This window comes from Phaethon lepturus, unplaced genomic scaffold (assembly GCF_000687285.1).
Source record: "Phaethon lepturus isolate BGI_N335 unplaced genomic scaffold, ASM68728v1 scaffold14802, whole genome shotgun sequence".
NCBI lineage: Eukaryota > Metazoa > Chordata > Aves > Phaethontiformes > Phaethontidae > Phaethon > Phaethon lepturus.
This window is the reverse complement of record NW_010524189.1, coordinates 5,156-18,965: the sequence shown is the minus strand read 5'-3', so window position 1 is coordinate 18,965 and position 13,810 is coordinate 5,156. Positions and strand designations below refer to the sequence as shown.

The 13,810-nt window shown below is 34.6% G+C and overlaps 1 protein-coding gene across 1 annotated transcript; it reads left to right on the top strand.

Annotated features, from left to right (window-relative positions):
• Positions 1-1,258: 1,258 nt before the first annotated feature.
• On the top strand, positions 1,259-11,869 carry LOC104617124 (zinc finger RNA-binding protein-like). The gene is made up of 6 exons (XM_010282360.1): positions 1,259-1,394; positions 6,520-6,617; positions 7,441-7,536; positions 10,562-10,673; positions 10,780-10,877; positions 11,628-11,869. Exons 1-6 carry the CDS (start codon positions 1,334-1,336, stop codon positions 11,805-11,807), a joined length of 645 nt encoding a protein of 214 aa, XP_010280662.1. The 5' UTR covers positions 1,259-1,333; the 3' UTR covers positions 11,808-11,869.
• Positions 11,870-13,810: the final 1,941 nt, after the last annotated feature.

Below are 13,810 nucleotides of genomic sequence, written 5' to 3'. Positions count from 1 at the left end.
AACCCCTACCATTCTGTGATTCTGTGATAAGAAAGACTATTATCCAGTTACCAGCAGCAGTAGAGGTAATTTGTGCAGTGTTACAGGAAGCTTGCGCTGCCTGAAGGTCTAAGTTCTCCATTAATGCCAGTCTCTTTGTACTTATGTCTTGTTTCCAATTTGTATGTGTCAGTGCTTTGTAGTCCCACAATTAGTTAACTAAGTCTTGTGTGTGTGTTTTTGGGTTGGGTTTGGTTTTTTTTGGTCACTTTAAAAAACAAACAAAAACCCAAAAGTACATGCAGTCTTAGACCACTCAGCAGAATTCATATAAACCATTTGCTGTATTTCTACAAGAAATTAAAGTACAGAATAAAGTCTTTAGCTCCAATGCTCTCTACTGAACAAAACCTGTCCACCATCATTATAGAATGCTTGTCACTGCATTAGTATTTCAGTGTAGTCTGGTAAAATGCTCGGCAGAATCAGTGGCACTGTAGAAACATTAGCAGGATCAGATTAATTAGAAAATAATCTTGGGTTTGCTCTTGCTTGAAATAACAGAACAGAAAATTTTAAAAACTGTACATCTTGGTCTGGCTTTGTGGAGACGTCACTTGTCTCTCTAGTTTGTGGAAGAAGGTGATAGAGGTGCCTACAGCTTCCTTTTGGGGGTATTTAGAATTATTAAATCTAGTTGCAAGAAGCAATTCTGAATAACCACCTTGTTACACTTACTCCTCCTCTTCCCCCCCCCATGTTTATCTTGCCCTTTGCTATCATCAGAGGATGTTGTGACAGTCAAGTATAGAATGTGCCTAGCAGTACTCATCCTGTAACTATGAGCTCGACGAAGCATCACTGCATCTCTGAGCTTTTTAAAGGCTCCTATGTTCCGATGAGAAACATATCTAACTGGCATTTTAAGTAGCACTGAGGCTTTTCTTTATCTCAAACACTGTCAAAAGAATCTTGTTATGTAATTTACTTAGTATATGAATTTCCTTTATGGGTAGTTTTTTTTTCTTTTGCATGCTTGGTGACTGCTGTGTATTTTCATTAATGATTTGGAAACAGTATGCAAGTGATATGCATATATATATATATGATCTTAATTGTGTATACTGCTGCTTCTTTGAATACAGAGGTATCTGCTTCATATAATTGTATTGCATTTCTGTCTTTCTATCAAAAAGACTATGTTGAAATCATTTTCTTCCCCATACTTTTCTTGGCCACATGCTAATAGAAATTTCTGTTTCTTGGTACTTAGGTAATAAGTCCTGAGAAATACGATATCAAGTGTGCAGTCCCAGAAGCAGCAATAATCTTAAATTCATGTGTGGAACCCAAAATGCAAGTTACTATCACACTGACATCTCCAGTCATTCGGGAGGAGAACATGAGGGATGGAGGTTGGGAAGTTGTTAAAGATGTTACTTCTTTCTCACCTGTTTTTATCTGTTATTTATCTATTCTACTTAAGATGGCATTAAGGTCCTAGAAGGCAACATGCTGGCACAACTAATGTATTTGATTGAAACCTTGTTTTTCAACAACTAGTCTCAGTAGAGAACAGCTGGTTAAAATAAATGCTTATATGATGCATTTGTTTAATTTTTAAAAATTCTAACTTTATGTCCAACCTCAGCTTTCTGGAAAAGGTACAAACTTGACTCTTTCTCTTTTCTTTTTTTTTCTTTTCTTCCCCTCCTTCTTATAAAATTATGTGGAAAACTAAGTATTTTACAGCAAGTGGTTATAAACTGGCTTTCTAAAGCAGACTTGCCCTAAGAGAAATATTGTATGGTTTTAGAAAAATAACAGATTTTTTGATTTAAACTGGATCAGTATTACCATCACTTACACATTCCAAATAGCAATGCCACTTACAATGCACTTTTATAATACTTTTGATGGTAACAGTGCTTCTAACTTTAAAAGACAATGTGTTTTATTTTTATTTTTTATTCCCTTCTTCCCCTCCCCCCCCCCATCTCTCTGAGGTTGCTTTTTGGTCTGGATTGCTTTTTGAGTATATTTAGGCTCCTGATATTACAGTCAGTCTTCTATCCAACTGGCAAACCCAGATTATTACAATAATAAATGGCTTTGTTGTTGAGCTGAAGCAGAAGGTGGAGCTTGTGAACTTCAGAAACGTAATTCGATTTACATTTTCTCTGGTGCCAGCAGTGTTGCTTTAGGGTCTCTTCTGTAACACTTTCAAAGCTCCAAAAGCTTTTAAGCCAACAAGCATGATTACTGTCTGCAGTACATTGGTTCTTTTTTGTTTACGGGTCAGATAAAATTAACTTTTGTTTCCTTTTAATCCCGTATTTTCATAGTTGAACAAGATCATGGCAAACAGGGTTCTGGTGTTTGACAGTGAACCTACAGATAGGAAATCTGAGGCTATCTTAACACTTCTCATATGCAGGTTGAAAAAATTGTATGTGTGTATGTATACATGTGCCAGCGTATATACATATTTATATAAGCCACAGAGGCTTTTTTATTTCATCTCATCATTACATGTCCTCTAAAATACTTGAGGTTTTTATATTGCATTAGTAAATGTTCTGTAGCTATGACTAGTGCATTTTAAGCAAGCTGTGTTAACAAAGTCATCCTACATAATCAGAAGGAAAAATTTCAAGATACATTCTCTAGTTTGGATGACTTCTGAAGAGTCTTTAAGAGTGCTTCGTACATGATTTTTAAGCTGTGCCTATTATTCCTAGCTATAAAGGCTTTGTACATGTACTGTCACACCCAACCAATTCTACTTGTTTTTTGACAATCTAAGTGTAACATGACTCTTGGTTTGTCTGTACTGAATCAGACTTCACATATTAAGTTCATAAAGAATACTTTAACTTAAAAGATATGATTATTAAATTACATTAACCATTAAATGAAATTAACCTTAAACACCATGTTTATTTCTTTATGTACTGTGCAAAAGTGCAATATTGATTCCTACCACAATACTCAATTTCAATTTTCTGGCCTAAAATCCTATGATGTAGACTAAAAAGAAAATAAATTTCAAATTGCTACGATCGATCCCTTAATTTATGCCACCTAAAGGAAACAAATCTATATTTTTGTCTGACCCACACTTAAGTTAAAATGATCATTGTGAGTTTATTCACTGCCGAATGCAGTGTTGCTTCCAAGAAAGCAAAATCAAGTTAGATTTCTCTTCAAGACACTGAGCAGGTATAAAATGGATGTGCAGAAAAGTTCATTTTTGAAGCTAGAGCAAATAGAAGACTGAATTGCAAATTATTGCAGCAAAGGCGGCCTTATTATGAAGACTGCTACTTATTTGCTGCAGAGTAATAGTATGTGTTTGTGGGTTTTTTTTTTCTTACTGCAGCTTCTCATGCTCTGTATCTTACAATGGTTTAAAGTTTTTGGGGTTTTTTTGTGGTTTTGGGGTGTTTTTTTTGTTTTTTTAACCTGCTTGGGGAGCTAGTTCAGGTGATAAGGAAGGCTTTACCGGAAGAACCAGTTTGAGTAAAGATGAGACTGAGACTTACATGTGGAGCAGAATCATGTTTGATTTGTAATAATCCCGTTACGTGATAAAAGGCTAAAAAAAATAACAGTGTGAAATAAAATTGTTAGCCGCATAGCTACTGTTCCTTACAGTATTGTGCGTTTGACAGTTTACCGAATCTGATATATCCAAAGTGCTCTAACCCCTGCTGTGGAATCTTTCCTTCAGCAAACAAAGTGTACATACTTAGGAACGTGTATATGTGTGTGCATGTCTCTTTTTTTATCCTTAGCTAACAGCCCCGGTCCAAAGCCTTCTAGCAGAGGGACTTGATTCCTGTCAGGGGTTGCTGCCAAGACATCGGAAGGATTTTTGACCAAGGTTTTCTAAAGCTCAGTGTCACACCTGCCATGCCTTACAAAGGAGGGGTTTGGATGCATAGTCCTAGCATCTACTGTTACTTTGTGTGGTTCTTTTTGTCTTTGTCTCTCTCCTAGAATTAAGCAGTGTTCACACTAGTCTTGAAATAGTTGACTGGGTAAAATGTATTTCACATAATAAAACTTACCAAAATTGATATACCTGTTAACTTTTAATGAAGAGGTAGTGTGGACACAGCATGTCTAATTGAAGATTAACCCCTTATATTTAGGCTAGTAATAAATTAAGTTATATAGGGTAAGAATTCACGCTTGAGTTTTGTAAATTAATTCAGTTTTTTTGTCTTAGCTTAACAGGGTGGGAGGTTAGGCATCTGAATTTAGTTAAATAGTCTTTAAGGGGTTAATCCTGAAATGTGGAACAGATGCAAAAATCCACAGATTAAGTATTACAAGAATTTCCTTGATACATTTTTTCAGTCAATGTATTCTCAGTGCAGTAGGTGCCTTGCAACGTCTGACTTAGAGTCTTTTAAGTTTCAAGGGCAATCATATGAAGTCTATTAGTAGCACATTTTAGATTGACATTTCCAGCACTAAGATTCTCTTCTGTGCACTTAAACTGTAATTCTTTTTAAGTAAAAGTATTTTCCAAATTGAAAATTTTCAGAGCTAGAATTGGAGTTTCAAATTATGTGGTGAATTATTGTGATAAAAGTTTGCACAGCGTCACCTATTTGCATATTAGTTTTAGAAGAATGTGAAAAATTAACTGATTAGGGTACTAGACCCAACAGACCCATATTTTTATTTTTAATTTCTCAACTTTACTTTGCCTCTTTTTTCCTGCTGGTGGCTTTCTCTAAATGTACTACTTGTTGTTTATATCCAAGTTGTGCTTGTTTCATCAGTTATCTTACCTGGCACCTCTCTTGTATAGGTTTGGGGGGGAGGTGTGTTTGTTTTGTTTTGTTTTGTTTTAAATGAAATACCGCTTTAAATGTCTTCATTTACTCTGTAAATGCCTTGTTAGTGCAGTTTTTCTTCTTTCCACTTTAACATATAGACCATATGTTTGAATATCTGTGTGAGAAGATACCTATGTTCTTCTCAGCTTTGTTCTTATTTTGAAATCCTCTCCCTTTTAGCCCTGTGCAGAGCAATGGGACTATCCTATTTAAAAAAAAAAAAACAAAAAAGCACGCCCAAATATGAATGTAGTACTTCAGATTAAATTTAATGATTATATTGCAAAGTTGTAGCACCATGTTCATTCATGGCTTTTTAGTTCTCTGTATAGTAAAGTATCCTACTATTTATTTTACATTTGTGTATAAATAGGTGGCTTCAGAGCTGTCTCTCTGCAGCATCCCTAGAAGCTTCTCCTCGCTGGCATGTTTCATGAGACCCAAAATATATATTAAAATGTATTTATATATACACACATTATATTCTCAGACTTACCTAAATTTATATCTTGCTGGAGTAAACTATATCGTTCCATACAGCCAACTCCTGTGAAATGAGTGCCATTGAGTGAGGGCTGTTTTCTTTCATCTTACCTGGTGTATCGTCAGCTATGCTACTGACTACTTTGTCACTAGTCACAATAGCCATTTTCATAATTAGTAAAACAGAGAACTTGTAAAGATTATTATTGCATTATATCCCTACAATTTTTAAGTAACCCAAAGATAACATTTTATATTATTCAGTGGTTCCAGTTTCATTGATTAAACCACTTCCAAAAGGGCTTTGTGGTCTTTTCTTTTTTGGTAACAACACAATCAGCTTGGTAATTTAATGAACCCTTTTCTGAACATTTAAATATACAAAATCTACTATATTTTCTTTCTTTCAGACATTCTGCTTTGTTTTTTAAACTATTCCTTGCTTTTCTTTTTCCTGCTTTTCTGCTGAATCTTGAGTAAAGCAGTTCCTTTGCATCCTTCCTTGCATCCTAAATGATATTGGAGCATCTATATCATGGGCTGAGGAATTTATTTATATGAGAAATATTTTATAAGAGAGAGGGTACTAGACAGTAATGGAACTCTAATACTGAAGAGCATTTCACATTCCTTTAGTCAGATTTTTTAAAGCAAAATAAATTCCATCTTAAGGTATGATAACATAGTTACTAAACATCTAGTGCTTTTAAGTTTGTTTGGTTTGGTTTTTTTATATACTTAGTTTTTCTTTCAAAGAGTAGGTCCCAAATAACACGTGACCATTACAATTTACAAGAAACTAAGTTTCAATGTTTCTACTTGGTTAAAGTGGATTTTTGTGTTCCTTCTGTCTTGTGTTCTCTGTGCTGGTGCAGTGTGTCCAACCATCCTTCCTTCAGTATTTAATTTTAGGGGATATGTGTTTTTCCAGTGTTAGCTTAAATAAAGAAGTACTATGCGTTGCATAATCTGCAATGCATTTGAAAATAACCTGAGAGCTAAAGTATAGTATGCTCTTGATCTTCATACTGGGTTGATGCCCTAATCCTAATTGAATGGCTTTTATTGAACATTAACATTTTGTTGTTCAAGTGTTTAAACTTTAAATGGCATGTGTGACATTGAAGCCACTTTAAGGAAGTGTCTTGCTCACTTGGTCAAACACCCATTCCTCACTGCATTTTGCCAATTCAATCCATTTTAGATGTAACCTCGGGTATGGTGAAAGACCCACCGGACGTCTTGGACAGGCAAAAATGCCTTGACGCTCTGGCTGCTCTACGCCACGCTAAGTGGTTCCAGGTTTGGAACATCATTTTACTTTCTTCTTGTAGCCTTATGAAAGATTAGTTCAGTTGCAATATAAATGTTTAACTGTGTGAAAACACTCAGCGTTGTTCATGCTAATAATACTTAATATTTTTCTGGTCCCTAAATTTAAATGTAGAAGGTTGAGTATGAATGAACTGCTTTATGCAGTTATTGCTCATTTGACATGATTTTTTTTTTCTGGTCATTGAGAAGGCAATGTTGAAAGCTTGACTCACTTGGGGTGATCATATGTTGTATATTTGTTATATATTCCATAAGGCTGCAGAGTAACTTTGCTTTAAGTAATGGAATATGTGTTTAAAGCTTTGTGTTTAGATTTAAGACACTTTTTTCCTATTTCTTTAAGTGCATTAAGTGTGGGGAATGAAAGGCGAGAAGCAACTGTTTGGTTTAGTGACTTTGTATTCTGGCAAAGGCACAATAAAGAAACCAAACAGATTCCCTTGACCTTTCAGTCTCTATACCTATTTCTTAGACCTTTACTTTATTCTTTTCATTTCTAATATAGAAAGATACTGTATTTATTGTTACAAGTGAACATGGGTCAAAGTGTACAGGAGATCAAGAAATATTATTCTTGTATAACCTGTGCACTTTGACTTCTATCACCTTGAATTACTAACCCTGTATAAAATACTGCTGTAAATGGCGGCTCATGGAATAAAGTTGTAGAATGATTTGTTTCAATCTTGTATCTGAGCTTCCATTTGAACAGTGGTGTTTTAGTCTTTCAACACGTCCTATTTGCTGTAGGTGCTGGGATTAATTAATTTGATTTTGTATTGCTCTTAAGGCTAGAGCTAATGGTCTGCAGTCCTGTGTGGTTATCATACGTATTCTTCGTGACCTCTGTCAACGTGTTCCAACTTGGTCTGATTTTCCAAGCTGGGTGAGTAATGCTCTTTTGAATGAGTCTTTTTAATGCATATAGTACTGCAAGTAAAGCATAGGAAAGCATTGCTACAGTTTTAAAATGTAGACTTTTTCAAGGAGTAATGTAGGGATTTGTTTGGGTTTTTCTGTTTTTTGTATCAGTGTTGTGTGTGTCGTCCCCCCCAATGATCCAGACTCCTTCTAAAAATTTAATTTTCTGAGGTTTTGTCATTTGGAGCTAGAATTTTTTTCAAAAGGAATTCTCTTGTTCTTTTGAATTCTTTGTGGGTAGCATTCATATCCTAGATTTTGGCATTTTTTACTTTACTCTGTATAAAAGAATCTATTTTTTTAAACCACCTACTCTGAATTGCTTGGACTTTACTGAAACTGATTGAAAATAATGTCAGCTGTGCCCAGATAGCTCTGTGATAACAGAAAGGGTACTTGAAAGAATAAATCACAGTAATTCCTGCAATCATTAATATATCCTTTCTGCAAGATGAAATACCACAGTACTAGTCTGTAGATGTGTCACCGTTAGCATTTTAATCAGTGTCACTTAGATCTCTAGGTTGTACCCGGTTATCTCTCAATTCTTGCAGCCAAGTGTTCTTGGAGCATTCCTTTTACACTGACTATCTTAAATGATGCTCTCCAGGAGTGCAACTTGTGCTCCAAATACTAACAGATGTTCAGTCTGTGGACTGGACAAAATTAGTCTGAAACAAAATCTCTGAAAGTATATATGTGGAGGTAAACTCAGCTTTGACTGTTTTATTTCATAAACAATTTGTTTCCTGTTGCAATGTGCTGCTTCCTAATGTAGACTTTTCAGTTTTGGCAGGGAGAGCGTTAACATTGTCAAGACAGTTACAGTAGTTGGCATTATTTCAATGATAAATTTTTTACAACTGTACTAAGCTTGCAGACAATTTTATTAAATTACTTCTGATAATATTTATTGCTTCTGGAAAAAATGTGGAGCAGTTATTTCTGGTTTTTAAATATTTAAAGTAAAAAAACCCCAAAAGTTCCATTTTCCATGCTACACTTCATGAAAGATACACTGTACAACTATAGCTTAAAAGAAGCTAAGAAGTATGTAAGTGCCCTCAATATCACTATGATACTGAGTTGCCAAAGAATAAACCCTGGCATACTTTTAGAGAAGCATCCTTAGAACTACTGCAACACACAGCAGGCACATAGATGAAGAACAAGAAGAGCGATATGAAGCAGTGTGTCAGGCCTAGCTGTCTCTCCAAAAGTGCTTCCTGGCTTGCTCCTGATACCTGATGCATTGCCAGTGACATGAATCAACATTGAAGTCTGTGTAGTCAGTTGTTCTTTTCACCCGTTGCAAAGTCTTACTGACAAAAACAATGACAGAACAAAAATGGTGATTTTAAATATGTGTAATTTCTGACAGTCACAGATGAAATTTTGTAGGTCAAAGAAATATATTTTTCTAGATACAAAACTTCTCCTGACCTGTATGCTAGAAGCCTGTTACAAGCCAAAGAGATGCCAGAGCTTTTCAAAAAGAGCCTAAGTAGTTGTAATAATAGAAAATAATAGGAAATCTAAACATGGACATTAGTCTCAGCCTCTTTATATACCTAAAAAAATTAAATTAGAAGATTTTTGTCAAGTTCCTACAAGTTAGAAGGAACTCATATTCAAGGTTGTTTTTTTTTAATTTTTTTTTTTTTTAACTTGAAATCCAGCCTTTCATGCACATAAACACCAGGGCATCATAATTCACATTTTCCTAGGATTAAGTTGTGGACTTTAGTGTATTGTATGAGGATCCAAAAGAACTAGACCTGAATAAATGCAATAACATGATCTGCTTTTTTTCTTTCCTGCTGTATTTTGCTTCATACTTGAAAACAACTAAATTACTTTTGCTAAAACTCAAAAGCCTTGTTCCTGAGTGATACAGTGGGAGTATGGAAATACCATGCTCAAGAATTTAAATTTGTCAATTAAATTGAGCTAATATAGAAAGGAATGGGTACCCTTAGTGAAGGATTGTAATCAACGCTGCCTATAGTTACTTGCATGCATTAGAATAGGCATTTACTCTTGGAAAATAAAAATAAAAGGCAACATTTGAACAACTGTGAACTCGAGAGAGGAACCAAAAAGAGCTCCCAAAAAGCCCCACCAAAAACCAAGAGAGACACATTGTTTGAAAATGAAACTTGCCAAAGAGGTGGTATTGAAACATCCATTTAATGCTGAAAAAGCTAAGGAAAGCTATTCTTTGCTTTTGCAAATATCTTTTATAGGTGTTTCTGGAAAAAATAGAGTCTAATAAAAGTAAACAATGGAAATATTCACAGAAAAAAACCCCCAATATTTAAAATACAGCTAAGAATTTAAACCATTTTAACTAATATAAAATAATGTGTAAATTTTAGAAAACCTGTTTATCATCAAGGTTTTTTCTACACTTATTTAACATCTAAGTTAGTGTTAGCCTATATCCAGGAAAAAACTTGCTGTGAACTTCAGTTTTGCTAAACTGAAGAACTAGTAACCACTTAAACGTTAAAAGGTCATGAAATTTTTCATGCTTTAAGTTTCTGTATTCTTGTAGAAAAAATAATTTCTCTGTAGCATCCTGTTAATTTCGCTAGATGAATCAAATTAACCATTTCGTACTGTGTGCTGTTTATTCATGTGGCTGACAGATTCTGGTGACCCATCATGTTTCATGCTCTCTCAAAAAATGGCTGGTCAAGTTGTCTACCTGCATATACAGCCTACATAAATTTCTACAAAACATTTGGACAACTTGTGATTAGAAGCAGCATATCAGTATCAGTACTCAACGTTAATCTTGCAGCAGCTTTCTTTTTATTCATCATTATAGAATATCTGATTTTTTCCATTTTAACTGAAAGCGTTCTGTGATGTGTAATGTTCTTCAAAATTCCAGTATCAAAGGTTCTGTATTGAACAACAGTAGTAGCTTTTTTTTTGTTTAATCAGTCTTCTAAATTGGCTGGATTTTCTTATTGTTGGTCTAGGCTATGGAGTTGCTTGTGGAAAAAGCAATTAGCAGCGCTGCTGGACCACAGAGTCCTGGGGATGCACTGAGAAGAGTTTTTGAGTGTATATCTTCAGGAATCATCCTTAAAGGCAAGTTGCATTTGACCAGTGTCTGTATACTTATGCTTATCTAATGTAAAATCTGTAATCTCAGTTGAAATAAGGGATGTGCTACTAACTAGCCTAACTGTTGTAGGTGGTCCTGGCCTTCTGGACCCTTGTGAGAAAGATCCTTTTGATACACTTGCCATAATGACAGATCAGCAACGAGAGGATATTACTTCAAGTGCACAGGTAAGGAAAAATATGTGTGAAGTAACTAAATTTGATGGCTGGTTTTTTTGGTGGGGGTGTTTTTTGGGGGATTTTGGTTTTTTTAAATGGAGCTATATGGTGGACGTGAATTTTCCTTTCTTAGAATATAGTCTGGTCTTTCAGATGATCAGTCTTAAGCTAGGCAATGAAAATGTCACAACAGAGGATGTATAATAGTGTTCTTTTTTACACTAAAATTAATGTATATCCCTGAAAAGTTTGAAGCACTCCTATCTATATATATTCGTAAAGATGCTCACTCTACAGCAGTATGTTGTTAGATTTAAAATTACATTGGCATTTAATATTTTATAAATAAGTTTGTGTAAGTTTAATTTTTAATATTTATTGTATCCACTTACAGTATTGACCATTCACGCTTGCAGCTTAACAAGTTACTGCCCCTACCTCTTCATTTGATCCTTTCGCTAAAGATTAATAATGCATAATGGGACACGTGACAAGCCTTGGCTGCTTCAGTGCAAGTCCAGCACCTAAATCACATGTATATTATTTTTAAGCTAAGATGATGTACTTTGTACAGAAGCAGCAAATGTGATATACACATTTTATTGTGTTGACTTTGGAGGAAGGAAGAGGGGATAATAAGAGCTAAGGATAATATCATACACCATACCATAATGTTCTTCATTAATTGTTTGACAAAGTACTAGAAATTGACTTTTTTTTTTTTCTAACAGAAATATCTTCTTTCTACTCTTTTTCTAGTTTGCACTGAGACTCCTTGCATTCCGTCAAATACACAAAGTTTTAGGAATGGATCCGTTACCACAGATGAATCAACGCTTCAACATCCATAATAATCGTAAAAGGAGAAGGGACAGTGATGGGGTTGATGGATTTGAAGCAGAGGGAAAAAAAGACAAAAAAGATTATGATAACTTTTAAAAATGTTTGTCATCAGTGCTAAGGTCGAAGGTGATAAAAAGTCCATTTGTTGCCTTGCTTTTAAATGGACATAATAATGTCCATTTAAAACATCCAAAACCAACTCTGTAATTAGATTTGGAAGAGAACAACAACCTAGCTCTTCTGTGAGATTCTGAATATTTTAATGGATGTACTGTTTCAGACAAATTATGGATGGGAAGACTGCAAATGGAAACTGTTGTCATTGGAAAAAATAGTTTGAGGTTTTTTCCTCATTGCATTTTCTTTAAATGTGTTGCTAACTTTAGTAACTTTTCTTTTTTTGTCGTCTTTTTATTAGCAAGTGCATTGTCTTCTTGACTGTATTTAATGCAGCATTTGTGCTTCTGTTGCTATGTGTATTTTGACTTTTTATTTAGAAGGTGTTTTGTTTGCCTTTGTCACACTAGTTGTATAAGTTACTTTGTGTTAGTATAAAGTGTTCCCCTCCCAATTAATATTTTACAGAACTTTATTTTGTAAAGTGAGACTGCAGGATTGAGGGGGGTGGGGGGTGTCCTAAATGTGAAGGGGTCACAACACATAATTATCCTGACATTTGAGTGCACAGAATTAAATGTTTTTGCCAATCTTGTGGCATTTGTCTCCTTAGTGTGACATAACTGTGTAATTAAGACAAATTTGTGTTAATCTAATCAAATTTGCTGTTAGTTGTGCATTAGCAGTATAAAAGCTAATATATGCAGTATGGTTATGCAACAGTTTTAAAACAGCTGCATAATTGATCAAAGTTTTGCATGATGTTTTTGTTTTTAATAGAAGGGCTTTTAAAACTATCACTTTAGGTTAAATGCATAGGTCTTTGTATGATTGACTTTGACGTAGCAAGGCCGAAAAATAACTTTCTGAATTTCTTTTCTCAACATACAAGCAGAAGCAGGCATTTCCAATTTAGACAAAGTTAGTCATTCTTTTCAGTCAACTTTGTCAATATGATATTAATGCCTTTCAGCCCTTAAAATAAATGTTTGTCGTATCAGTGTCTTTGAGGTTATTCCTTACAGCTATTCCTGTATAAACTTTCTGTGATTTTTTTTTTTAATAATTCAAATTTTAAAAAGTGAAGTATTACTGAAAAAGTGAAGGTTATCGAAAGGGGGGGGGGAACGATGGGACAGACACACAAACACCCCCACACCCCCCCGAAAATTATTTGATGTGGCCATAGCGTATGCTTATGTTTCTTTCAAAAAGCTAAATATAGCAGTGCCGTAGTAAAGTTACATCATACTGTTGATGTATGCTCTGGTACATAGGTGTGATTTGTTGTCACAGCACTTACAGTGGAATATGCAAATAAAAACTAAAATATATTAAATGACTAAAATTCATTATATGCTGGAAACTGAAGTTTCACTTGTTCTGTTCAATGTGTATTATGCTTTGTTGCAAACCCATAAAACGCATGGATTAACATAGACTAACTACTTTATCAATGGCTGTAGGAGAGTATCACACATTACAGAAAAATTTTATTACAGTGTTCTTCAAGCATCAGAGTGCCATTTTAAAAGGAGTGGTTAGCAAATAAAAGGAAAGCTTCCTCATTGTAGGAAAGACTTCTTACCAATTTCAGCATCAGAAATACAATAATTAACATGTGCTTTAAAATTACTTTAAAAAAAGATTACACTAGTTTCTGTTGTCCAGCCTTGATGCGTAGCTCCAAGCATGTGCTTGTTTTTAGTCTTTTTTTTTTTTTAAGAAGTTGTCTTGCTGCAATGGTGTCTAGTTAGCTTTCAAAATAAATAGTAATGGCTACAGGTGCTATTCATGTGGCTAGTTCAACTCCATACTAAAGTTTCTTTCCTCATAAAGCAAACGTCTAGTCAGGCATGTGACCCTAAAATTTAGGATTAAAAAGGTCAAAGATGTATTTTGGATTTCCTGTATTTTTGTTCTACTGGCTTGTAACCAGTTTCTGGATCTTTTGAACTATTGTATACTTAAAGTGCTTCCAC

Excerpts from the sequence above, each read along its gene's own strand:
- LOC104617124 (XM_010282360.1), top strand. The coding sequence starts at position 1,334 with ATGCAAGTTACTATCACACTGACATCTCCAGTCATTCGGGAGGAGAAC. Across the intron at positions 6,618-7,440 it reads GCCACGCTAAGTGGTTCCAG|GCTAGAGCTAATGGTCTGCA; the intron begins GTTTGGAACATC and ends ATTGCTCTTAAG. Across the intron at positions 10,674-10,779 it reads TTCAGGAATCATCCTTAAAG|GTGGTCCTGGCCTTCTGGAC; the intron begins GCAAGTTGCATT and ends TAACTGTTGTAG.